This window comes from Anomaloglossus baeobatrachus, chromosome 1 (assembly GCF_048569485.1).
Source record: "Anomaloglossus baeobatrachus isolate aAnoBae1 chromosome 1, aAnoBae1.hap1, whole genome shotgun sequence".
NCBI classification, from domain to species: Eukaryota; Metazoa; Chordata; class Amphibia; order Anura; family Aromobatidae; genus Anomaloglossus; species Anomaloglossus baeobatrachus.
This window is the reverse complement of record NC_134353.1, coordinates 187,269,478-187,297,475: the sequence shown is the minus strand read 5'-3', so window position 1 is coordinate 187,297,475 and position 27,998 is coordinate 187,269,478. Positions and strand designations below refer to the sequence as shown.

The window sequence follows — 27,998 nt, the reverse complement described above, 5'->3', positions numbered from 1 at the left end:
GATGTCCGGCGACCATTTCCACACCATGCAGCAATAGGAGAAGAAGTTATGGGTAAGCTAGACTGACTCAAAGCCTCCTTAACCCCTGACACTAATTGCTGTACTACTGAATTAAGATCCCATCCTACATTGCCGGGAACTGTACCCCCAACTGCGCCCACTGGACTCATTACAGGTGTTGTTACACTAGATATAGGACAAGAAAAAGTGTTCTCACCAATACCTGGCTGCGTCCTAGGTTGACCAGCCGTCCGTGACGTATTAGTTATAGTCTCTACAGCCCCTTCATTATTGAAGTGCTGCGTGCTGCTGCCCTCTAGTGGGGAGTCGTTATCTGTGTCATAGTCATTGTCTGGAATCTCTGCTGAGTCTTGTAGCTGTAGATTTATTGCCTGACTCAAATCCTGAGCCGGCCGATGAAGTCTTTGTCTGGTTAAAGTACTTTTGCGCAGTTGTCTTTTTGGATTCCTACCACTCCTCGTGTAATGAGAACCCGGATCCGGAAATGTTGTGTGTCCTAAGCCCATCCCCCCGTGTTGGTTCAGTTCCTGGGGTGAGACCGTATGATGTCCTCTAGAATGATGCAAAGTTTGTTGAGGAAGTTCTAAGGATCCATGGTGGGCTGTCGTCACGTCAGTTGTAGCTTGTGTGGCTGCTTCTCTGGCTGGCACCTCAGTAAAGCTGGACTTTCTCCTTGGACTTCTTGGTGTCACTCTGGTTAGATGGTCGGGCTCTTTTCTCTGTACCTTGTTATTCTTGTACTGTAGTTTCCTTCCTAGTTTGTAAGAAGGATCAGAGGCCGTGCTGCGCTTTGCTCTTTTCCTAGAAGTAACAGAAGGACTTATGATCCTATTGTGAGTCCTATTGGCCATTTCAGAAGTTAGTCTCTCAGGAGGTCTGGATCTTCTTAGAGTTTGATGTTCAGAAAGTTCAGAAGGGACAGATGCTGTATCCCGGGCACTCTTCAGCAATTCGTCTAGCTGGGCCTGAATCCATTCGGGCCTACATGTCAAAGCCGCAGCCTGAACAGTCCTCAGCAAGGCATCCATACTGCTGGTTCAGTCTTTGAGTCCAGGACAAAGGAATGACACCTTAACATGGGACCTATTTCTTATATGGCCCCTGCCCCCCCCCCCCCGTCTCTCCTCCTGCTCGCTGTCCACCACCACATTCCTTAGGTAAAAACCCCATCCCTTACTCCTTAGGCTATGTTCACACACTGCGTTTTTTACCTGCGTTTTGGGTCCGTTTTGGGTCCGTTTTTGCTGCAGAAATTTCTTGAGAAATTCTTGTAACCTTTCTGCAGACATTCCCCAGCAAAACCTATGGCAAAAAAAATTAGCTGTGCACACACTGCGTTTTTTTCTTAAGAAAATTCTTTCAGTAGATTTTCTTAAGAAAAAGAATGAGCATGTCACTTCTTTTCTGCAGCTAACTGCGTTTTTTGCCATAGATAATTGGCACAATAACGCAGGGAGCAACCAGCGGTAAAAACGGACCTAAAACGGACCTAAAACGGACCTAAAACGGACCTAAAACGGACCTAAAACGCAGGTGCGTTTTTGGTGCGTTTTTTAACACAGGTGCACTCTTAAGAAATTTCTTAAGAAATTTCTTAAGAAAAATCATTTTTCTAGTGTGAACATAGCCTTAACCCTTTCCTGGATCTATCACTGCCTCAGTCATGTACGTTACGGCTATCTGCCTTCACTCTGCTGCAATGTGTGCACCTTCACACAAAAAGACAAACATCCCGGAAATCTCAAGCTTGTGGTCAACCAGAGGCTGAAAATAATCCCAGCTACTAATTATATATTGTATATTTATCAGGATAATCTTCCAGATTAGTGGGCTATGGGTAAAGCAATTGCATAAGCAGCTTCACATCTATTCCTAGTGGACATTATGAACCTAGAAAACTCTGTGTAACACTCTACTTCTGGCAGAAAATGGAAAGGTCAAATTCTTATTTACAGCAAGTACGGGAATGCAAGACCGGAGGATTTAGCAGGATCACGATTGTACTAATGTTAGAAAATAGCAGCTAATTACTATTGCCAGTATAGAGAAATTCATGCAAGCCAAATGCTCTCCGTAAAACCATTAGGACGACGTTGTAACCAGTCTGCAGCTCGACTAATACTGGATCAAGTCACAAGAAACACAGCTTGAATTTGCAGCCGGGCACAGAGCTAGTGTGTATCGACCCATAACACAAGAAATCAGTGAAGTAAAAGAATGTGGAACTGTGTGACATTAAAGGGAACCTGTCAGGTCCCCTCTGCCCTCTAACCCAGTAATCACATACGCATGACTAAATTGCCTGCCTAACCAGCCCTGTATAATGTTATTCACACTTAATTCAAAGTTTAAAAAAAGTATTTAGAAGCTCAGCTTTTCCTTTGCTAATTATTGCCTTGACTAGTCGATGGCGAATCAGACTAGTCTGTCCTCTTTCCATGTTATCACACCGCTGTGGGCATGATAACATGATTTCCAAAAGCCAGTTATCGCCAGATGATTGAAATATTGTGCATGCATTATTTAGGAAGCATCATTGCACCTCTGAAGCTGGGTGTACGCATTGCGGCTTCAGAGAGGCACGCTGCGCATGATCAGAAATGCAGAAGCTGTTCTTCCAATCATGCGCAGTGCGCCTCTCTGAGGCCGGGACATGGACATCCAGCTTCAGAGGCAGCAATGACAGTTCCTGGCGATGATGTCAGCTCTTGGAAATCATGTTATCACACCAACACAGAAGGAGGGCCAACTAGCCTGGGCAGATAACACTTCAACTAGTCAACACAATAATTAGCATAGGAAAAGTGGAGCTTATAAATACTTCTTTTAAACATGGATATGACTTCTGCTGTAGGGCTTAGGCTGCTTTCACACTACGTTTTTTTAACATGCGTCAGGAACGTTTTTTGCTGCAAAAGCGGATCCTGCTTTTACAGCAAAAAAGCATGCTAACGCATGTTATTTTGCAGGATCCTGTCACTGGATGTTTAGGGGCGGGCATTGGAGTCATGTGATCGGGAGTGAGGGGAACTAAACGTGCCAGACTGGGAGCCGGCTTCTGACAGCTGCAGACGCTCGTAACCAAGGTAAACATCGGGCTTGGATACCCGATATTTATCTTGGTTACGAGTGTCTGCAGCTGCTAGGAGCAGGGCTGCCTGCACACGTAACCAACGTAAACATCGGGTAACTAAGAGAAGTGGTTACCCGATATTTACCTTGGTTAAGAGTGTCCGCAGCTCTCAGGTGGGAGAGAGAGGGAGGAGAGGAAGGGGGAAAGACAGAGATAGAGAGGGTGAGGGAGGGAGGAGGAGAGAGAGACAGATCACGCGAGACTGGTTCTGGGCATGCTCAGTACTTTCTGGGCATGCTCAGTACAAAAGCAGGATCCTGTTACAACGCAACTCAACGCATTCTGCTAGGCAGGATCCAGCGCTCATTGAAATGCATTGCAGCTCGCGGCGCAATGTGAAGGATCCTGTGAGATGTGTTATTTTGACAAAGGTAAAAAACGCTACAAGTAGCGTTTTTGAAACGTGTTAAAATAACGCAAAAGTACGGATCCTGTGTCTAACGTACGCAAACGCATGCGAACGCAGGTGGACGCGAGTCCATTGCAAATGCATTGAAGTGAAAACGCATTTGCACTGGATCCGTTTTTCCGCTAAAAAAACGTTATGGACGGATGTTAAATAAACGTAGTGTGAAACCAGCTAAGGCGACCTGACAGGTTCTCTTTAAAGGGGGTCCTTGGGAAATAAAGAAAAGAAAACGTCATTGTAAATAAAATTCCAACATACCTTTAATTAGCAAATCACAACCATTTTTGTTTAGAGAGAATCCCTGTAATACATCAAAGGGGCAGCCATGTTGGTACATTGTCAGAGACCTGTGCTAGAATGTTAACCGGGACAGGCATACGTGAGCACATGCAGAAGGAAGCGCCACTGCTATGCCATGTAGATAACCTATACCACATACAGATGCATCTCAAATTACAATATCATCAAAAAGTTAATTTCAGTAATTCAATACAAAAAGTGAAACACATTATATAGCGTCATTACAGTGATCAATTTCAAGTGTTCATTTCTGTTAATGTTGATGATTATGGCTTACAGCCAATGAAGACCCAAAAGTCATGATCTCAGAAAATTAGAATAATTACCACAAAACACCTGCAAAGGCTTCCTAAGCATTTAAAATGGTCCCTTATTTTGGTTCAGTAGGCTACACAGTCATGACACACTCCACAAAAAGGGTAAGCCACAAAAGGTCATTGCTAAAGAAACTGGCTGTTGACAAGCATATTAATGGAAACTTCAGTGGAAGGAAAAAGTGTGGTAGAAAAAGGTGCACAAGCAACCGGGAAACAGCAGTCTTGAAAGGATTCTTAAGAAAAGGCCATTCAAAAATTTGGGGGAGATTCACAAGGAGTGGACTGCTGCTGGAGTCAGTGCTTCAAGAGCCACCACACACAGACGTATCCAGGACATGGGCTACAACTGTCGCATTGCTTGTGTCAAGCAGAAGCTTATTTCCTGGGCTAAGGAGGAGAACTGGACTGTTGCTCAGTGGTCCAAGGTGTTGTTTTCAGATGAAAGTAAATTTTGAATTTCATTTGGAAATCGCGGTTCCAGAGTCTGGAGGAAGAGTGGAGAGGCCACAATCCAAGCTGCTTGAGGTCTAGTGTGAAGTTTCCACAATCAGTGATAGTTTGGGGAGCCATGCCATCTGCTGGTGTAGGTACACTGTGTTTTATCAAGACCAAAGTCAGCGCAGCCGTCTACCAGGAAGTTTTAGAGCACTTCATCCTTCCCTCTGCCAACAAGCTTTTTGGAGATGGGAATTTCATTTTCCAGCAGGACTTGGCACCTGTCCACACTGCCAAAAGTACCAATACCTGGTTTAATAATGACAGTATCACTGTGCTTGATCGGCCAGCAAACTCACCTGACCTATAGGCATTGTCAAGAGGAAGATGAGACAACAGACCCAACAATGCAGATGAGCTGAAGACTGCTGTCAAAGCCACCTGAGCTTCCATAACAGCTCAGCAGTGCCACAGGCTGATCACTTCCATGACACGCCGCATTGATGCAGTAATTCATGCAAAAGGAGCCCCAACCAAGTATTGAGGTATTTACTGTATTTACTTTTCAGTAGGCGCCAACATTTCTGAGTTTAAAATTATTTTTTCTGTTGGTCTAATATAATATTCTAATTTTCTGAGATAAAGTTTGGGTTTTCATTGGCTGTAAGCCATAATCATCAACATTTACAGAAATAAACACTTGAAATAGATCACTCTTTGCAATGACAATATAATATATGCGTTTCACTTTTTGTATTGAATTACTATAATAAATTAACCTTTTGATGATATTCTAATTTATTGAGATGCACTTGTACTATCAAGCTGCTGCTCAATATTCAGTAAGGCATAGTAGACAGCTGTATGAGCGGCCTGTCCTTACCTCAGCAATCCTGGCGTTTCCAGCATTAGTTGAGAAAGACCGGGATGACAGCAGTGTGAGCAGCCTCTTCTTACTTCAGCACCCCTGCAATAGTAACTGTTAGATCAAAGAGGCAAGGTGGATAAGTGTCAGCATTCCTTTTTTAAATCAGGATGCGAAGGAAAGAAGGGATTGCTCACACTGCTGTTCACCCTGCTACCCATCCTGGAGATCTCCGGGGTGCCGAGGTAAGAAAGGGCTGCTCACACTGCTGTCCGCAGTGTCTTTTTGATCTAATACTTGGGATGCCAGAAATGCTAAGATAAGAAAAACAGTAATACTCCTCTGTATGAAATCTCAGCACTAACTCCTCATTCAAATCACAAACAGGGAGGTAAAGACCCAGTGTACAGTTGACTCCTCTGCACCAAAATTTAATTAGTGGAAAACTTCAAATGGTCATTAAATAAGAACCAAAAAATGGAATTCATCAACCAAAGGTATCAAATTAATCAGGATTACAGCACCATTACAGCCATGTCTGAAGTTTACATTACAAAATCGTACAAAAAGGTTCTCTTAAATTCTAGCAATCAGGACTGTGGTAAAGCTTACACCCAACTGCACTGTACATGGCAGGATACACCATATTCACAGGCTGAATCAATTAATGCACAGTTCTCATTTCATTAATAGATTTCACAAAGAAATACAGAGGCACAGCTCCATGCAGAGTACTAAGGGTGCTCCGGTATAGTTCTGCTATGTGGAAAAGGATTTTATACCTTAGCTACATGACTTGGAAAATATATACTCAGAATAACGAACACACCATGGTTTTTAAAATTCAAATAGGGGCCAAAAAGTGCTTACACCAGAAATCTGGCAAAAAGAGTAAGAAGTCCATTATTTTTGTACAACTTAGCACAAAAATTCTGCGACTCTTGGTGTTTATATGCCAGTACAGGCCAGCTATGCCAATATGGCAGTGGTGTGGGTCAAGCTTACCTGTCAAATATTCATGATAAGATAGCCACTAAAATGCTTACTGCAGAAGTGTACGCCAGCGCGCCTGGTGTACATTTTTGACGGCTACGCACTCTGTGCTACATGCACGCACCCGATTCATTAAGCGGTGATCACTGCTTAACCACTTCACGAAACATGACATATGGGGTACGTCATGGCTCATGTGAGGTTAATCCCTGCAGGCTGTCGTGGGCAGTGTGCGGTGATCCGCGGACATATCAGCTGATTTCAAAAGCTGACGTGTTCCTGCCAGGCGCGAATGGAATTGTGTTCCACCAGTGTCTATTAACCCCTTACATCTTGCTGCCAAATTCTGACAGTGAGATGTAAGAGCGCGCTGCCGTAAAGATAACTTACCCACCCCCATTGGAAGTCACGTGACGTGATCATGTGACGTCCGGTGGTTGCCATGGTAGCACAGGGTCATGTGATGACTCCTGAAGCTATCATGAGTCACTTTCTCTCAATGCCGGCAGAGGGCAGCGTGTGAGAGTAAAGCAGCTTTTCTCCAAATTTCAGCTGTGTAGCTGTGATCTGGAGAAATAGAAGAGCAATCAGATTGCTGATCGTTATATTCCCCTTGGTGACCTAATAAAATAAGAAAAAAATAAAAAAGGTTAAGTTTTAAAAACGTAAAAAAATAAAAACACCTAAAAAAGTTAAAATCACCCCCATTCGGCCCATTGAAAAATAAAGGGTAAGAAAAAATAATAAAAAAAAAAATATACATATTTGGTATCGCCACATTCAGAAACGCTTGATCAAAATATTAAATCAAGTAATCTGATCAGTAAAAGGCGTAGCGGCAAAAAAATTCGAAACGCCAATTACTTTTTTGGTCGCTGCAAATTTTGCGCAAAATGTGGTAACAAGCGATCAAAATGTATCATCTGCGCAAAAATATTACCGTTAAAAACGTCAGCTCGACACGCAAAGCATAAGCCATCACTGAGCCATAGATCCCGAAAATGGCGCAAAATGTGCTCCACTTTTTTTGGGATAAACTTGTGAATTTATTTTAACCCCCTAGATAAAAGTAAACCTATACCGACCTAAGACATCACATCAGCACATCAGGTCTATCATATATTGAACATGAATAAAATATCCTAAAACCTTTTTTTTTTTTTGCTGTTTTCCAGTACACTAGATGGTAAGGCTATGTGCGCACGTTGCGTAAATACATGCAGTTACGCTGCGCTTTGTAGCGCAGCGTAACTGCATGCGTCCTGCGTCCCCTGCACAGTCTATGGAGATTGTGCAGGGGCCGTGCGCACGTGGCGTCTTAGAGCGCAGCGCTTCGGCTGCTGCCCGAAGCGCTGCGTTCTAAGAAGTGACATGTCACTTCTTCCGTGCGCTTTGCCGGCAGCCCCTGCTCTGTCTATGGCAGGAGCTGCAGGCAGAGCGCATGGAATCTGCTTTTTTTTTTTCTCTACGGACATTTTCTGCAGCGATTTGAAGCGCACGCGTGCTCTTCAGATCGCTGCAGAAATTTCTGCAGGGCTAGTACGCAACATGCGCACATAGCCTAAAACTTATGGTTTCATTTAAAACTACAAACTCGTCCCACAATAAACAAGCCTTCATATGGAAAGAATGACAGAGAAATAAAAAAAGTTACAGCTCTCGGAAGAAGTGGAGCAAAAAAAAACAAAAAAAACAAAACAAAAAAACGGCAAATCGCCCAGGGGTGAAGGGGTTAATAAATCAGGTCAGAGTACTGCAGTGAGCACTTAATCAAGACTGGCGTACATCATGTCAGTCTTAATAAATTGTTCCCATTGTGTTCACGACTGCTGTGGATTATGTCAAAGAAAAAAAAATTAAAGAAGAAAAAGATTAGCTACAATTAAACACAAAAGGGGATAATCCATGTGGCAGAAAAACTAGCTGCACATTCCTTCCAAGGGTTAACATGTAATATATCTGGACTGCAGACCAATGACTTATGCCATTCTCAGCTAATGAGGAGAAGATAAAAGAAAGGAGAACGCAGAAAGGAGAACGCAGAAAGGAGAACGCAGAAAGGAGAACGCAGAAAGGAGAACGCAGAAAGGAGAACGCAGAAAGGAGAACGCAGAAAGGAGAACGCAGAAAGGAGAACGCAGAAAGGAGAACGGAGAACGCAGAAAGCAGATACAGAATGCTGCAAGTAGCAGTTACACATGGAATAATAAAAATAATACATGGCATATACTGACGCAAAATACCTAAGTGTGAACAGTGCTTAACTTTGCTAAAAACGCTTTGAAGCCCGACAAAACTGTGCTACAAACAGATTAGATTGAAAGGAAGCTTCGTTAAGCCGACAAGAAAGGAATAAGTTTACTAAATGAAAATCTGCACTATGTAGGTAATATACGAACACAAAAACATGCACTATAAATATACACTGTATAAAATGCAACACTCGGTATAATTGAGGTAGGATAGCCCTCCTGTAAGCTGAAGAGGCAAATGTGCCTGGCATTAGCTGGAAGTTCCTAGAAGTATGGACTCCGCAATTACTCAAACAAAAAATGTAAGTAGTTTAATTAGATAATTAAGTGATAAAGGCAGAATAATGACTTTAATTTTCATACAAATAACTGCAATTTAGTAGATTAATGGTAAACACAGATGCTTTGAGTTTTTAATCCTGATCTATATTCACTTAAAAAAAAATACATCAAAAGGAAATTCTAGCAACGACCAGAAAATCCTCAGACAAGAATCCAAACTCCTCATACTTTGCACAAGGTAGAATAAGCAACAGTAATGAACAAAATACAGCAAGTAAACTAAAAGCGTAACCGATGTTTTCATTAGTGCCATGAAAATAAGCAACACTGTAACATATCTTAAAGAGGAATCTGCGTCTTCCTCTGCCAGAACTGATCGGTCATTATCAAAATTCTCAATTCTGAGGTCATATCCGTATTCAGCGAAAACTTTCCCATTACTGAGATAGGAGATGGCAGTTGTCATTGATGAGGTTACATGACGACGGGAGGAGGGAGGCCCTAGCGGCAGAGGGGGGCCCTAGCGGCAGAGGGGGGCCCTGCAGGGGTGTTTTGGGGTAAATAAAGTGGTGAAAGAGGGTTCTTTTTGTCTTATTTTAAATAAAGAATTTTAGGGGTGTTTGTGTTTTATTTCTTTTCACTTACAGATTAGTATTGGGGTGGTCTCAGACGCCTGCCAATACTAAACTATGGTTTAGTGACAGCTGTGGGCTGCCATTAAACGCTTATATTACCCAGATTGCCACTGCATCAGGGCAATCAGGAAGAGCCAGAATAAGCGATGGTCTTGTTGCATATAATTGATGGACAATGCCGGGCGGCTGCCAGGCTGCTATTTTTAGGCCTGGCCTCCCCAGTCTGAGAACACCAGTCCCCAGCTGTTGGACTTTATCTTGACTGGGTAGCAAAATTGGGGAGGGGGGGGGGGGAAACCGCACACAGTTATTTTTTGGGGGTTTTTTTAAACTTTTTTTTTTAATAAAAAAAAAAAAAAATAAGTCGTATGCGGTACCTCCTATTTTGTACACAACCAAGATAAGCGCATGGCTCGGGGCTGCAGCTGTATGCTTTATCTGTTCTGGGTATCATAATATGAGGAGACCCTACGCCAAATATTTTATTTATTTTTATACCACAATAGATACATGTAACGCCTGTGATTAGAAGAGTCAAGACACACTGTCGCTCAGGGTGGGGGCGTCTCTGACTGTAACCAATCACAGACTCCAGTGGGCAGGGAAAGCAGTACATATTCAATGAACGTAATGAGCGGCATCACAAGTGAACGGGCGGCCTGGGAGCAGTGTACAGCCATGCCGGAGCGTTGGCAAGTACACTTAGTAGACTTATATAGGGACCGGAATCTGGCCCGGAACCGGCTTTTAAAATCCGGATCACCGGGATCAGTCAGTCATGGTTATCTGCGAGTCCAATCATCACTACTTATTACTTTATAAGCAGGCACATTACATTGGAATTAATATGCTATAAACGATCACCTCTCAGAACTGATTGCTGCTGTTAGGGTGAAATGGTTGGTAATTCCTACTCTAAAAGGGTTTTGTTTTATTTAAGGGAACCTGTCACCAGATTTGGTGACTATAAGCTACGGCCACCACCACTGGGCTCTTATACAGTGTGTCCACCCATATCCTGTCCACCGCCATTAACTTGAGAATGGCGGCAGCTATAGGCATAGCAGTGGTGTCTAGGTATAGTAAAGTATCCATGCGCTACGCAATGAAACCACCTATAGCGCCACCTGGTGGAAAAAAACGGAGTTAGTATTTTTATCTCGAAAACGGAATGAGAGAGAAAAAAAAGTGAATTACAAAGTTGTAGGGCATCATCAATTCAATACGAATCGACACCTTACATACAGAAATGCTATTAGAATGTGTAAAACTCACAAGGCTGCGGACGTAAAGCGATACCTCATGGAGACCTTCCTACAAGTCATTGGGTATGGTGGCTGCATAGAGTGGCCTCCACGCTCACCTGACCTAACCCTATTGGACTTCTTTCTGTGAGGTCACATCAAACAGCAGGTGTATGCGACCCCTCCACCAACATTGCAGGACTTACGTCGACGTATCACAGATGCTTGTGCAAACGTGTCACCTACCATATTGCAGAACGTGCAGCAAGATACAGTATGCTGTCCAGAGTCCAGATGTGCATTGCAGCTGACGGTGGCCACTTTGAGCATCAAAGTTAAATGAGCGCCATATGCGTGACCAGCCTTCAATCTTTTTGGGGGGGGGTCATAGGTTTCCTATCATAGCATGTCTGTATGCAAGGTGTCGCTTCGTATTGAATTGATGATGCCCTACAATTTTTTAATTCACTTTTTTCTCTATCTCCTTCCGTTTCCGAGATAAAAATGCTAACTCAGTTTTCCACCAGGTGGCGCAATAGGTGGTTTCATTGGGTAGCGTATGGCTACTTTACTATACCTAGACACCACTTCTATGCCTATAGCTGCCGCTGTTCTCAAGTTAATGGCGGTGGACAGGATATGGGTGGACACACTGTATACAGCATGTCAGATTGCGGTTTATAAGAGCCCAGGGCGCTGTGTAGAACGTAAAAATGATTTTATAATACTTAGCTAAATGGTCGGTGCGGTGCAGACTGGTTGGATGGGCGTCTCCATTCCCTGGGTGCGGCGCCTCCTCTTTCGGCCATCTTTGTCCTCCTTCTGAAGCCTGGGTGCATGACGCGTCCTACATCAGGCCCACAGGCCAGCAATGAGGTCCCTCTCATGCACACTACAATAATTTGGTCGGCCCTGCTCAGGGCCGATCAAAATGCGCCTGCACAGAACCTCAATGCCAGCCTGTGTGCATGACGCAGGAAGGGTCATGGCACCCAGGCTTCAGAAGAAGGAGGACAAAAATGGCCGAAAAAGGCGGCGCCACACCCGGAGAACTGAGACACCCATCTGCACAGCACCGACCGTTTAGCTAAATATTAGTAAGTCATTTTTATGTTCTACACAGCGGCCCGGGCTCTTATATACAGCATATTAGAATGCTATATATAAGAGCCCACTGGTGGTGGACGCAGCTTAAAGGCCCCAAAACTGGTGACAAGTTCCCTTTCATAATGTGAAACTTAAGTAAAACTGTCTGGAGTCTAAAATATAGTGATAGGATTCACTCACAGCCATTAGTAGCTCATCTTTAGTCTTCAAAGGCACATCACTGTTTTCTGGTGGTTCTTCATCAAATTGGAGCATTGAAGCTAGAGAAGATGAAGATGATGATGTAGAAGAGGAAGATGATGAATCAGAATCACTGTCACTGAAAGACACAAAACGACTATTAGAATATTTTTCTAAAAATACAATAATGTTTGAAATGAGTGCAGACAAAAAAAGAAAAACTAACAATCAGAAAAAATACCTGGAAATACACGTGGATCACAGCTTCTTTACACCCCTCACAAATATTGAAAAACCTACAGTGCAGGCCAAAAGGTCTGATAGAGCAACACCGGCATTGTTGAATCTAGTCCTGAGGAGATGCACTGGAGTCAGACGCTCCCGATTCATGAATCTGGCGAGTAGCGTGTGCCTCACAAGTCAGTCATACTCCAGTCCATGTTGGAGTAAGACCTAAAATATAGTGAGCTCCACCACTTGTCATGAATTTGATGAGCGGTGGTCGCTACACCCATCCCAACTCAGTGCACCTTATCGGAGCTGTGCAGAAATTACGTGAGAAGGCCAAGAGGCACAATCTAACGCAGCCTCTAGTTGCTCCAAAATGATCCTCACACATTGAGTATTTGGTGAGTTTTTACCTCAATATTTATAAGCCAAAACCAGAAGTGGAACAGTCAGGAAAAGTAGAACAGAAACACGGGCACCACTTCTGTATTTATCACCCACTGCTGGTTTTGGCTACAAAAAGGGAGGTAAAAGGCTGACCAACTACTCAACGTGTGCACAATGCCTAAGGCCGCAGACACTGTGTGCGAGGGACACCACCCCCTGCGTATCTTCATTGATATTAAAAGGGTTTGTGCTGTCAGATCAAAACAGAAGGACCCAGGTAGAACTGGATAGATAAGAAAAAAAAAAAACTTAAAAAGGGAACCTGTCACCAGGACTCTCCCTTGTAAGCTACCACTAGTAAGCTCTTTTATACAGCATTCTATATAAGAGCCCAGGCTGCTCTGTAAAACATAAAAAAAGAGCTTTTAATATACTCACCTGGGGGTGGTCAGGTCTGATGGGCTTTGTTGCCCTCGATCCGGCACTTCCTCTCTTCCTTCCATCACCGTCCTCCTTCCCAGCTCCGTGTGGATGATGCGTCCTACGTCATCCACACAGAGGCCACGATTGCGCTCCTGTACTTATGTGCCTGTGTGGGGAAAGGTCAAAGGCCACCAGCACTTTTGTACTACAATACATTGATCTGCCCTCAGCCGGGCAGATCAAAGTGCAGATGCGCAAAAGAGGCCACTGTGTGGATGATGGAGGACTTGTCATACAGATAGAGCTAGGAAGGAGGAAGGCAACTGCACAAGATGGAGGAGGCGCCGGATCAGAGACCAGTCACTCCCCCAATCTCTCCCTAGGTGAGTATAAGGGTATGTGCGCACTAGGCGGTTTTTTTCACGCTGCGTTTTTATGTGTCTTTTTGTCTCAAAAAACGCACCCGCGGCTAAAAAACGCGATAACGCATGCGTTTTTACCGCGATTTGGTGCGTTTTTTGCTGCGTTTTTGCTCACTGTGTTTTTAATCAGTGCACAATGCCATTAAAAAAAAAAAAAAAAAAAGTCTGATGTAATTTCCTTCTTCAAAATGTTCATTGTATGCAGGACAGGAGAGCAGACAGCTCCAGAACTAGTGTATGCAGGAGAGCAGACAGCAGCTGCAGAACTACAAGGCTCAGCATCCTCCATCCAGGACTGAATGCAGCAGTTTTTTGCCCCCCAAAAAAATGACGTGGGCTTCGCCATATTTTTGTATGCTAGCCGGGTACAGCAGGCAGGTACAGGCTGCCACCAACCCCAGCTGCCTATTTGTACCCGGCTGGGAACCAAAAATATAGGGAAGCCCTTTTTTTTATATTTCATGAATTTCATGAAATAATTTTAAAAAAAAAATGACGTGGGTTTCGCCCAATTTTTGAGTCCAGCCGGGTACAGCTAGGCAGCTGGGGATTGGAATCCACAGTGCAGGGTGCCCATGCTTTCTGGGCACCCCCGCTGTGAATTGCAGTCCCGCAGCTACCCCAGAAAATGGCGCTTTCATAGAAGCGCCATCTTCTGGCGCTGTATCCAACTCTTCCAGCTGCCCTGATGCCAGGTGGCTCGCTGGGTAATAATGGAGTTAGGGCTAGCTGTATATTATCAGCTGGCCCTAAGCCCGAAATTCATGGTGTCACGCCAATATTAGACATGGCCACCATGAATTTCTAGTAATGATAAAAAAAAAACACAACACACAGAAAAATATTTTTATTAGAAATAAAACACAACACAATTAGTGACTCCATCTTTATTGAAAAAGAACCCCCCTCCGCAGTAATCCTGGGTCAGGGTCCCACGCCGTCCAATCCGGATCCAATATCATCTGATCGGTTTGTTGGAAGGCAAAGCGATCAGATGATGTGTCAGGTTCTAGGGGCTGAAGCACATCACACATCAGCTGATTGTATAAATGGCTTTTATACAATCAGCAGATGCATCGGTGCAAAAAAAAAAAAATAAATAAATAAATACTCACGTCTGTGCTGATTACCGGCAGCTCCTGGAGCGATCGGATGAGAGTCTGATCCTGTCCCATCGCTGCAGCAGCTGCCGGTAACCAGCTGATGAAGTCTCCTGATGGCAGGATCAGCTGATAGCCGGCTGGGCGCGAAAAAGCCGGCGACACCGCGAGAATTACGATCAGCTGATGCGTCAGGTGACTGCATCAGGTGATCCACCGCCAGGTCCTGCAAGCTTCGTACGTGCCCCGGGGAGACTGCACACTGCCAGAGCGGCGGTACCGGGAGAAGAGCAGGGAGCGGGCATGGCACCGGGACCCTGCAGACAGGTGAGTATATACGACTTTTTTTTTCTACTGTTCACTTTTGTTTTCGCCCCTGCCTCCACCTCCCGCCCAGACATGGCGCCGCACGGAGCTGACATGGCACCGGGCGGGTTGTGGACGCAGCGGTGACGGTACCGGGAGGATTCCTGCTTCTGTGTTTACCAACAGAAGGAATCCTCTTCCTGTACAAGTCACTTTACTGCCCACCCCTTGCGTGTATAGCTGCGTTTTTAGTCATAGAAACGCAGCTATATGCGTTTTTCATTGCGTTGTTGAACATCTCATTGAACTCAATGGGTGAAAAACGCAGTGAAAAACGCAGAAATAATTGACATGCTGCGTTTTTGTGGTCACCACAAAAACGCAGCTACAAAAAACGCTGTGTGTCGACAGCACTTATGAAAACCCATAGACATTGCTGGGGAAGCAATGTCCCTGCGTTTTCAGCACATAAACGCGGTAAAAAACGCCGCTAAAAACGCAGCAAAAACGCCTAGTGCACACAAGGCCTAAAAGGTATTCTTTACGTTACACAGAGGCCTGGGCTCTTATATACAGTATTCTGTTATGCTGAAGGGCTCACTGGTGGTGGCCGCAGCTCATAAGGGAAAAACCTGGTGACAGCTTGCCTTTAAATATAAGAATTTCTATTTGTCTAAAAATTCATGGTGACATAAATACACATAGAAGTCATCTCTATCAAAGCTTTTCAACAGTTAACTGGTATACAAATGAAATGTTAGCATTATTCACCTCGATTAAATTACTAAAAGGCCGATCTTTAAAAGGAAAAAATAAGTTTGTGAAGCATGAAAAACCATAATTGTACTTTTGTTACCAAAAAAAGAGGATGCGCTTTATGTCTAAAACATTTCTTGCTCCTATTACAGTGAAATAGACATTAAGGAAATAGAGCAGAACTGAAAGGCTTGTTAGGAGTTTATGGGAACACGTTCTCTGCAGAGACTCATCTTCACTGGTACACCACTAGTTTCCACATGGAAAGGTCAGAGCTGTATGTAGGAGAGATATCCTTCAGATGTAAGGTAGACAAGGGTGAGGAGGGTAAGGCTACTTTCACACTTGCGTTGAACGGTATCCGTTGCATTGCGTTGTGTAACGGATGCAACGGATGTGTTGCATATAGTGACACAACGGATGCAACGGATGCTGCAAAACAACGCAATTCGTTTTGATTTTTTTTTTTTTTTTTTCCCGGTTTTACCAGCGGCAGACTATAGTGAACGATCAGCTGATCGTTCCCTGCAGCCGGCCGCTGGGTGATCAGCTGATTGCTCCCAGTAGCCGGCCGCCGGGTGATCAGCTGATCGCTCCCGGCCGCCGGGTGATCAGCTGATCGCTCCCTGCAGCCGGCTGCCGGGTGATCAGCTGATCGCTCCCGGCCGCCGGGTGATCAGCTGATCGCTCCCGGCCGCCGGGTGATCAGCTGATCGCTCCCTGCAGCCGGCTGCCGGGTGATCAGCTGATCGCTCCCGGCCGCCGGGTGATCAGCTGATCGCTCCCGGCCGCCGGGTGATCAGCTGATCGCTCCCGGCCGCCGGGTGATCAGCTGATCGCTCCCTGCAGCCGGCCGCCGGGTGATCAGCTGATCGCTCCCTGCAGCCGGCCGCCGGGTGATCAGCTGATCGCTCCCTGCAGCCGGCCGCCGGGTGATCAGCTGATCGCTCCCTGCAGCCGGCCGCCGGGTGATCAGCTGATCGCTGTCACTTGCCGGCGCCCGGGCATGCCGGCGGGCGGGCGCTCAGCTGAGCGCTGTGACTTGCCGGCGGCCGGGCATGCTGGTGGCCGGTCATTCAGCTGAGCGCTGTCGCTTGCCGACGGCCGGGCGCTCAGCTGAACGTTCGGCCACCGCGAGCCAAAATAAAGTTTGATTTAAAAAAAAAAAAAAAAAAAAGAGCATGCGCAGTGAAATCCAGAGGATTCCGCTGCTCAAAATAACGTTACATGCTGCGTTCCTCCCGCTGGGCGGAAGCAACGGAGCGTCGCCCAGCGGAAGCAACGCAGCTCCTTTTGGTACAATCCGTCAACCATACAAGTCTATGGGAAACAGCGGAATCCGTTAACGGATTCCGCTGTTTCCCAAAAGGGCGGATTGTAACGGAAGGAAAATAACGCAAGTGTGAAAGTACCCTTAGAGTCTCAGACCTTAGAAGAAGTTGGAGTTTATGTAATATAAAAGTATGATTTTGGTTTATTTTACTTCTAGAAAAATCTGAAGCTCACTTTCTAATGTCACTGCTGTGTGCATCCTCAGGATGGCAGAGAATACAACGGTGGAGGATGGCGCTGCCCGCTCAGTCTGTCAGTAATCAGGGTGAGGCACAGTAGACGCGATAACGTCACATCACTGCGTGTGCTGTGCGGAGTGTCAGGGCATCGGAGGCTGGAGTAAAGCGCTGAGGGAGCGGGAGCAAGGAGAGTAGGTAGTGGTATTTTATTTTTCATGTGTATGGGATGCTTGAATGTATGTAGGAGTCCTTGTGGGGCTTAGAAATGCATATAAAAGGCTATAAGTGGGCAAAAATGTGTATACAAAGCTACGTGGGGGCACACGTGTATACAAAGCTACGTGGGGGCAAAAATGTGTACAGGAGGCTATGTGAGGGCTCAGAAATGTATATAGAGAGGCTATGTGGGGCTCATAATGTAGCGCCCCTGACTATATCAGGGTGCTAAAGGGAACTGCATCCTGTACCCCAGGGTGCAGGGCCTACCCCCCCGTGGTTCCAAGTGTCCCATCAACAGTGTCACTAACATCCGCACTACACATCCCAACCACACCTCACACCAGGGCTGGACAGACACACCAGTGGGTTAGTCGAGTTGGAGCACGGCCGCCCACCTAGGGGTCAGACTGGTGGGAGGGAGGAAGTCAGTTTGGAGTCAGCTCTCAAAGTGATAGGGAGCTGGAGCTCCCAGGTTGGGTAGAAGATGGTGGTCCGGGACCACAGAAGTCAGGGACCGGTATTAGGGACACTGGACTGGAGTGTAACAGACGCAGTCTAGGAGGACTGTTGGCACCAGAAAGCCCAGCCACCTTACCGGTACAGAGCACGGCGGGGTACAGGACCCTAGACCGGGGAGTAGCTTCAAGCAACCTGATAATTAACCTGTGGAGGATAGTTTCTTTGTGAACTTTCCCCAAGAGCTCAGAGATTGGAGGCATCAGCACAACGCGAGGGATAGGGTTCTCCAAAACACACAACCCACTGAAATCCCAAGTGCCAGCCACCAAAAGCACAGCTGCCATACACACTAGTAGCGGGGCCCCGAAAGCTTCAAGCCAAGGGGCAACAACTGTTAAACAATTTGTGCACGGAGGCCGGACTTACAAAGTGACACTGGTGGGAGCGGGACCTGGACGAGCTCCCCACGTAGAGACTGCGGTGCCTAGAGACTTTGGTTTATCATGTGACAGAGTCTACTTAATCCACCTGATCCAGCACAAGAACCCCTGCACCTTGCTTCCCAAGGCCAGGCAAGCTACCCAATCACCAAATCCCCACTATCCGGGGTCTTCACTACCTGTGGAGGGACTGACACCTGGCTGTCCCACACCATCTGCCCCGGTACTGCCTTCGGCAGTGGCGGTACTCCCCTTTACCGCAATCCGCAGGTGGCGTCACAAACATTCATCCCCTAAAAATACCAGCCCCCAGCCTGTAAATATCCCCTTACATTTGAAGTGGCCGCAAACCCCCATACAGGAGGCTATGTGGATGCATTTAAAAGGCTAAGTGGGGCTTATATTCTATAGGAGGCTATGTGGATGTGGGGCTCATACAGTATATATATATGAGGCAAAATGGGGCTCAATGTATATAGGAAACTGGAGGCTCATACTTTATATACTTTATATAGGAGGCTATGTGGGGGCTCTCATTGTAGATAGAGGGGCTATATGGGGTCTCATGATGTATGTAGGGTGGTTGTGTGTGGGATCATACTGTATATAGAAATTTATATGCAAGCTTAAGGTAAGTTCACACAGTGCGTTTCTGCGCAGTTTTCGGGTGCGTTTTTGCTCAGACAACTGCATGACTTAGCTTCCCCAGCAAAGTCTATGAGTTTTCATTTTTGCTGTCTGCACACAGCGGTTTTTTTCAGCTGCGTTTTTTGTGGTGCCACAAAAACGCAGCATGTCAATTATTCCCGCATTTTTCACTGCGCTTTTCATCCATTGAGTGCAATGGGATGTTGAAAGACGCAATGAGAAACGCAAATACCTGCGTTTTGGTGCATTTTAGTGCGTTTCTAAGACCAAAAACGCAGCTATAAACGCAGGAGGTGGGTAGTAAAGTGACATGTACAGGAAGAGGATTCCTTCTGTCAGTAAACACAGAAGCGTGAATCCTCCCGGTACCGTCACCGCCGCGTCCACCTCCAGTCCTGTGCATGTATGCTGCCGTGCGACGCCATGTTCGGGCGGGAGGTGGAAGCGGCTGCGAAAACAAAAGTGAACAGTAGAAAAAAAAAAAAAAAAAGTCATACTCACCTGTCTGCAGGGTCCCGGTGCCATGCCCGCTCCCATCTCCTCTCACGGTATCGCCGCTCCAGCTGTGTGCAGACGGCCGGGTCACCTCCGATAGATGCAGGACCTGGTGATGGATCACCTGATGCAGTCACCTGACGCATCAGCTGATCGTAAGTATCGCGGTGACGCGGGCGCCCGGCCGGTTTAACCTATCAGCGGATGCGTCAGGAGACTTCATCCCTGATTACCGACAGCTGCTGCAGCGATCGGACGGGATCAGACTCGCTCCAGGAGCTGCCGGTAATCAGCACATAAGTGATTTTTTTTTTTTTTGCACCGATGCATCTGCTGATTGTATAAACGGCTTTTATACAATCAGCTGATGTGTGATGTGATTCAGCCCCTAGAACCTGACACATCATCTGATCGCTTTGCCTTCCAGCAAACCCATCAGATTATATTGGATACGGATTGGACGGCGCGGAACCCTGACCCAGGATTACTGCGGAGGGGGGTTCTTTATTTCAATAAAGATGGAGTCAATAATTGTGTTGTGTTTTATTTCTAATAAAAATATTTTTCTGTGTGTTGTGGTTTTGTTTTCATCTTTACTAGAAATTCATGGTGGCCATGTCTAATATTGGCGTGACGCCATGAATTTCGGGCTTAGGGCCAGCTGATAATATACAGCTAGCCCTAACCCCATTATTACCCAGCGAGCCACCCGGCATCAGGGCAGCTGGAAGAGTTACATACAGCGCTAGAAGATGGCGCTTCTATGAAAGCGCCATTTTCTGGGGTGGCTGCGGGACTGCAATTCACAGCGGGGGTGCCCAGAAAGCATGGGCACCCTGCACTGTGGATTCGAATCCCCAGCTGCCTAGTTGTACCCGGCTGGACTCAAAAATTGGGCGAAGCCCACGTCATTTTTTTTTAAATTATTTCATGAAATTCATGAAGTATAGAAAAAAAAAGGGCTTCCCTATATTTTTGGTTCCCAGCCGGGTACAAATAGGCAGCTGGGGTTGGGGGCAGCCTGTACCTGCCTGCTGTACCCAGCTAGCATACAAAAATATGGCGAAGCCCACGTCATTTTTTTGGGGGGCAAAAAACTCCTGCATTCAGTCCTGGATGGAGGATGCTGAGCCTTGTAGTTCTGCAGCTGCTGTCTGCTCTCCTGCATACACTATTGGATGGAGTATGCTGAGCCTTGTAGTTCTGCTCCCTCTGCCTCTCTCTCCAGCATACAGTCCTGTATGGAGCATGCTGAGCCTTGTAGTTCTGCAGCTGTCTGCTCTATTGCATACACTAGTGGAGAATGAAGAACATATTAAAGAAGGAAATGACATCAGACCTTTTTTTTTTTTTCAACAATCTTTAATGGCATTGTTCACTGATAAAAAAAACTGCATAAGGCTAGGTTCGCACACTGCGTCTTTTTGACGCTGCGTTTTTGGCCGCTAAAAACGCACAAAAACGCACCTGCGTCGAAAAAACGCATAAAAAAACGCATGCGTTTTTGCCGCGATTTGGTGCGTTTTTGGCTGCGTTTTTCTGCGTTTTTCAAATGCATTGCATGGGCGGAAAACGCAGGAAAACGCAGGAAAGAACTGACATGTCCATTTTTTTTTTTTAACTCAAAAACGCAGGTAAAAAAAACAGATGTGTGCGGACAGCAAAAATGAAAACTCATAGACTTTGCTGGGGAAGCAAAGTCCTGCAGTTTTAAGGCCAAAACCGCAACCGAAAAACGCGCTGTGCGCACATAGCCTAAAGATGCAGCGAGAATAAACGCAGCAAAAAAACGCACCAAATCGCGGCAAAACGCGTGCGTTTTTTGCAGCATTTTTTTGACACTGGTGCGTTTTTGTGCGTTTTTTGCCGCAAAAAACGCACAAAAACGCAGCGTCAAAAAAACGCAGTGTGTGAACCTAGCCTTAGGCTACATGCCCTCGCTGCATTTTGGACGCATTTTTTGGTGCAGTTTTGTTGTCAGAAAGTTCTCACTTTTGACTTCCAGCAAAGTCTATCAGAATTCAGATTTGCTGTGCGCACCTTGCAGTTTTTTTCATCTGCAGTTTGTCACAAACTTCTGAAATATAAACTGCAGCATGCTCTTTCTTTTTGTGTTTGGTCCCTGCATTTCCCACTAGATATGGGAAAACTCGGAAATCAATCCCCGCCAACTCGGGGTCGGCAGGGGATTGATCCCTGGTATCTGGCCGGATGCTGGTCCCCATATAAATCTGTGGGGACCAGAATCCAGCGCAAAGGGGTAGGAGCAAGCATTTCATACTTACCGAATCACCAGTGTAGGTGTCACACTGCTCCCGCAGCCTCTCATTCTTTCGAGGCAGCTCTTTAGGCTCATATATATTTACTGTTTACCCCGCTCACAGACCCAGTCTGCAGGTCTATATTGTACAGTAAAAAAAAAAAAAAAAAAAAAATTGACGTAGGGTCCCCCCCATATTATGATACTCAGCACAGATAAAGCCACGGCTACAGGCTGCAGCCTCCAGCCGTGCGCTTATTTTGGCTGTATAATAAAATAGGAGGAACCGCATGCGGCTTTTTTTAAATTATTTAAATAATTTTAAAAACGTAGTGTAGACGCCTGGGGGCTGGGATGTTCAGACTGGGGAGACCCACTTTTATTGGGAGCCACCAGCCTAAAAATAGCAGCCTGCAGCCACCCAGGATTGTTGCGTTAGATGCGACAACCCCAGCACTTTACCTGGATCTTTCAGATTGCCCTGGTGCGGTGGCAATCGAGGTAATTAGGGGGTTAATAGCAGCCCACAGCTGCCACTAAGCCCTAGATGAGTAATGAGAGGCATCGGAGCCCCCCCCCCCATCACTAATCTGTTAGTGAAAAGAAATAAACACCAAAAAAAATCCTTTATTTGAAATAAAATTAAAAAAACCCCAAAAACTTCTTTCACCACTTTATTAACCGCAAAACACTACTGCAGGTCCGACGTAATCTACACGAGGTCCCACGACGATTCTAGCTCTGCTACATGTAAAGTCACAGCGTGCGATCATGGAACATGAGTAAGCGCTGTGAGGTTCAGGTAGAGAATGAATGAGCCAAGCAATCAGCAGTAACGTCACTCAGGTTAGCCACGGCCACGACTGGAGATTCCAAACGTTCTCCACTGTGATCGCAGGTAACCTGACATCAGGGGACCTCAATGAACTCAGGTGAGGTCACTAAAGTCACCTAAGGTCAAGTTACCTGCAATCACAGGTGGATGATCGTGGGATCCACCAGCTGTGGCTAACCTGAGTGACGTCACCGCTGATTGCACGGCTCATTCTTTGCCAGGAGTTCACAGCGGGCAGTCATGCTCCATGATCGTGCACTATGCCTTCAGATGTACCAGAGCTGAAATCATTGTGGGACCTTGTGTGGATTACATCGTACCTGCAGGAGTGTTTTGGGGGGTTAATAATGTGGTGAAAGTTTTTTTTCCTATTTTATTTCAAATAAAGGATTTTTTCAGTGTTTGTTTCACTTACAGATTAGTGATGGGGGTGTCTCAAGACACCTCATCACTCATCTAAGACTTAGCGGCACCTGTTGGCTGCTATTAACCCCTTAATTACCCCGATTGCCACCGCACCAGGGCAATCTGGAGGAGCCGGGTAAAGTGCTGAGGTTGTCGCATCTAATGGATGTGACAATCCCGGCGGCTGCAGGTTGCTGGGGGGGTGGCCTAATAACCATAGGACTCCAGGCTGAGAATACCAGTCCCCAGCTGTTGGGCTTTATCATGGCTGGGTATAAAAATGGGTATCTATTCCTCCCCTGGCGGCTTTCCTCCCTTATTTCAATTTTGTGCAATGGCTATCATCCCTATGGCTGTCGTGTGCACAGTGTTATGTTCACGTTGAAGTTGAATTCTTCAATAAAATGGCGTCGGAGTTAGAGTGTGCACATACCGCCAACTGTGGCGCCGTTTTATTGAAGACATTGTCTACAAATATCATCTGAAACAAACTGGGGATTTTCAGAGACCGTGTCTTCAATAAAATGGTTCCCGAGTTGGCGGTATGTGCTGTATACTGAGGGGAGATATATATAGAGATATAGAGATATAGAGATATAGATTTATATTATATATTTTATGTGCAGTATACTAAAGGGAATTATATAATGTGTTGTATACTGAGGGGATTAATATATACAGTCAGAAATTTATCTTACCACCAACTTTTTTTTCTTTTGACTACAATGGTGATCCATTAGCACTACATGATCGCATGGCTTTTGGTCACGAAAAAGCAATAGTCATTGAAAGCGCATCCCAGGAACGCACCTTAAAGTGAACCTGTCAGGTGCAATATGAACACAGAACCATGACCAGTTCTGGGTGTATATTGCTAATCCCCGCCTAATCGTCCCTGTATACTCTAGCATAGATAAAGAAAAGTATTTCTAAAGATCCTATATGATATGCTAATAAAGCCAGCAACTAGTCGCAGGGGCATTACTTTCCTTGGCTGGTCAGCCCACACAGCATGTTAGTACGTCCCTGTGGGCATACTAACATGCTAATAAATGCGCAGCAATGCTGCACATACCTCACTCTTGATGGCGGAGGATGGATGCCTGGAACTCTGGATCATGTGCAATGAGCATCCACCCTCCACCGGCCGCCATCAAAAGTGAGGTATGTTCAGTGTCACTGTGAATTCATTAGCATGTTAGTACGCCCTTGTGGGCTAATATGCTATGTGCGCCGACTAGCCAAGGGAACTAACACCTCTTCGACTAGTCGCTGGCCTCATTAGCATATAATAAATGATTTTTAGAAATACTTTTTCGAAAGATCAATTTATGCTAGTGTATACAGGGACTATTAGGCAGGGATTAGTAATATACACCCAGAACTGCTCGTGGTTCAGGGTGCATATTGCACCTGACCGGTTCACTTTAACCCCTTCACGACCATGGACGGATATATCCGTTATGGAGCGTGTCCCGTTAAGCCCCGCCCCCTGCCGCGGGCAGGCGGCGGCGGTTGGCACACATATCAGCTGATTTTAACAGCTGACATGTGTGCCTGCTAGCCGCAGGTGGAATCGCTTCTACCCGCGGCCATTAACCCCTTAAATCTTGCTGCCAAAGTCTGGCAGCAAGATCCAAATGCGCGCGGCCATGTTTTTTACTTACCGCCGCCCCCACCGGAAGTCACGTGCATGATCACGTGACTATCAGTGGTTGCCATCGTAGCACAGGGTTATGTGATGACGCCTGCAGCTATGATGTTTCACTTTCGTTTTCCCTCGGCACGGAGCAGAGGGAAAAAGAAAGTGACTGTATCTGCTGTTTACAGCTGTATAGCTGTGATCAGCAGATAGATAATAGCGATCGGATTGCTGATCGCTATAGCCCCCTAGGGAGACTAGTAAAATAAAAAAAAAGTAAAAAAAAAAAAGTTTTAAAAAATAAAAAAAACAAAAAACCTAAAAGTTCAAATCACCCCCCATTGAAAATTAAAGGGTTAAAAAATAAATAAATATACACATATTTGGTATTGCCGCGTTCAGAAATGCCTGATCAAAATATAAAATCAATTAATCTGATTGGTAAACGGCGTAGTGGCAAAAAATTCCAAACGCCAAAATTACGTTTTTTGGTCGCCGCAAGAATTACGCAAAATGCAATAACAGGCGATCAAAACGTAGCATCTGCACAAAAATGGTACCATTAGAAACGTCGGCTCGAGACGCAAAAAATAAGACGTCACTGAGCCATAGATCCCAAAAAATAAGAACGCTACGTGTTTCGGAAAATGGCGCAAAACGTGCGCCACTTTTATTGGACAAACTTGTGAATTTTTTTTTAACCCATTAGTTACAAGTAAACCTATACATGTTTGGTGTCTACAAACTTGCACCGACCTCAGGCATCACACCGACACATCAGATTTACCATATAGTGAACACTGAATAAAACATCCCAAAAACTATTGTGCCATCACACTTTTTTTGCAATTTTTCCGCATTTGGAATTTTTTTGCTGTTTTCCAGTACACTATATGGTAAAACTTATGGTTTCATTTAAAAGTACAACTTGTCCCGCAAAAAACAAGCCCTCATATGGCAAGATTGACGGAAAAATAATAAAGTTACAGCTCTCGGAAGAAGGGGAGCAAAAAACAAAAACGGAAAGTGCCCCGGGGCTGAAGGGGTTAAACTCATCAGTCATAGATTGACACTGGCATTAAGGGGGTCAACAGTATCACGATTGTTGGTGTTACAGGCCAATGCCAGCTGTAAAATACTTACGCCATCTTCCAGCTATAGTGCAGGCTCAGCTCCAGAGCCTGCTCCATACACCCACACCTACCACTTGCCATACATGTGCATCACATCTTGATAAGAGGTTAAAGGGAACCTATTACTAAGTGGCAGCCACTGACTAACAGGTTGCCTGTAATAATGAATAATCACAGTGAAACTTAAGGCCACGTCTCACTAAGTGACATAGCTAGCCACATCGCTGCTGAGTCACGGTTTTTGAGACGCAACAGCGATCTTGCTAGTGATGTCGCGGTGTGTGACATCCAGCAACAACCTGGCCCCTGCTGTGAGGTCGCTGGTTGTTGCTAAATGTCCTGGGCCATTTTCTTCAAAGGCGATGTCCTGCTGGGCAGGACGCATCGCTATGTTTGACACTGTGTGACAGGGTCCCAAAGACAGTAGAGATCGTTATACAGGTCGCTACTGTGACCTGTATCGTTACTGAGTCATTGGTAAGGTCTGACTGTGTGACATCTCACCAGCGACTTACCAGCGATCCTTATCAGATCGCTTCGTTTTCGGGATCGCTGGTAAGTCGCTAAATGTGACGGGGGCTTAAGACACTGCAGCAGATAAACTATGAGTGGTACATGGGGGATCAGAGGGAAATGACCCTGATACCATACTAAGCTAAGAAATCTAAAACAAGAGACAAAGCACACTGTATCCTACCTGTGTGATGAGGAGTCCTCTGAAGAACTATCTTCATCCTCTATTTTAATATAATCCCGAGGACAATCATTCACAGCCCCCACATTGTGGTCCCCTATGGTATGATTTTTGAAATATAAGCCTTCCAGGTGTTCGGCTACCTCCATATCTTCATGGGGTTCCAGGTTACGAGACGCTGTACCCTCTTCAGTGATGATCTGTACCCCAGCATCATGGGACGAGCCCTCTCCTGGGGGTGCAGCGTGGGCCGCTTCATGTATGATATCAGTACACACAGGCAGCGGGGCCAGGTCAGATGCGCAGGGCTCTGCTGAATAAGGCGGCACATTGTCGGCTCCAGGACGGTGATGGTTTGGCGGTATATCTGCAGGTTCTCCAGGTGCAGACACTTCCTCTGGATTGTCCATGTTATTCTGTAATCCAAAACAGCCAGCAGTTAAACTACAATAATACAGTTACCGTATATACCAGAATATAAGCCGACCCCAGCATATGACGAGGCAGCTAATTACCACCAAATACTGGGTAAACCTATTGACTCCATTATAAACCTAGGATAGATTTGGAAAAAATAATGCTTAATGTTACAATGGGGGTCGCTCGGAGCCACGTGCACAGGGCTTGTTGAGCTGTTTTTGTTTTTTTTTACTTCAATATTTGTAAATAAAAAACAGGAGTGCAACAAGCAGAGGAAAAGTAGAATAGAAGCTCTGCTCCACGGTGTATGCATCACCCACGCCTCAAATACTGAGGTGAAAAACTCGCCATATCCCCACGTGTGCACGTGGCCTTGTAGTGTTATATTAATTAGCTCACCAGAGTGGCTCAGGAGGCGGGGTCGGTGATGCTGCGGGCTCAGAGGACGGGGGTGTCCGTGGCTCAAGAGGGTCACAGGACGGAAGGTTGACAATGCTTATGGCTCGGGGGTGTCGCGGCTCATGAGGGTAGGTGATACTGGGGGACCAGGGTATCGCGGCGGGTGCTATTGAGCCTGCCGGCTGTCTGCGAGCTCCGTTGAGCCAGCCGGCGGATCACGCGATAGACTTCAAGAAAATGGCCGCGGAAGCGGCGCGTGCGCAGATTGAGATCTCGTAGAGCTGAGAGCCGATATCTCAATCTGCGCATGCGCCGCTCCCGCGGCCGTTTTCTTGAAGTCTATCGCGTGAACTGCCTTCCGGCTCAACAGAGCCCGCCCCGCAGAAAGCTGCGACACTTCTTAGCTCCTCATATCGCCGACCCTCCTGAACCGCGACAGCCCCGAGCCACAATGTCCCCCACCCTCCTGAACCGTGACACCGCACCAACAGCCCCGAGCCGCAGTATCGTCGACCCTCCTGAGCCATGACACCGCCACAACAGCCCTGAGCCACAGTATCGCCTACCCTCCTGAGCTGTGACACTGCCACAACAGCCCTGAGCCACACTATCGCCGCCACAACAGCCCCGAGCCACAGTATCG

The 27,998-nt window shown here is 46.0% G+C and overlaps 1 protein-coding gene across 1 annotated transcript in view; it reads right to left on the bottom strand.

The window, feature by feature from the left end:
• NAF1 (nuclear assembly factor 1 ribonucleoprotein) overlaps window positions 1-27,574 on the bottom strand; it is a 109,801-nt gene extending 82,227 nt beyond the window's left edge. The window contains exons 1-3 of the mRNA XM_075335197.1: window positions 27,356-27,574; window positions 26,540-26,952; window positions 12,174-12,312 (exon numbers count right to left, since the gene is read on the bottom strand). Of these exons, the coding sequence (XP_075191312.1) occupies window positions 12,174-12,312; window positions 26,540-26,946 (546 nt within the window). The 5' untranslated portion in view covers window positions 26,947-26,952; window positions 27,356-27,574. The remainder of the gene's footprint in view (window positions 1-12,173; window positions 12,313-26,539; window positions 26,953-27,355) is intronic.
• Between the last annotated feature and the right edge of the window lie 424 nt (window positions 27,575-27,998).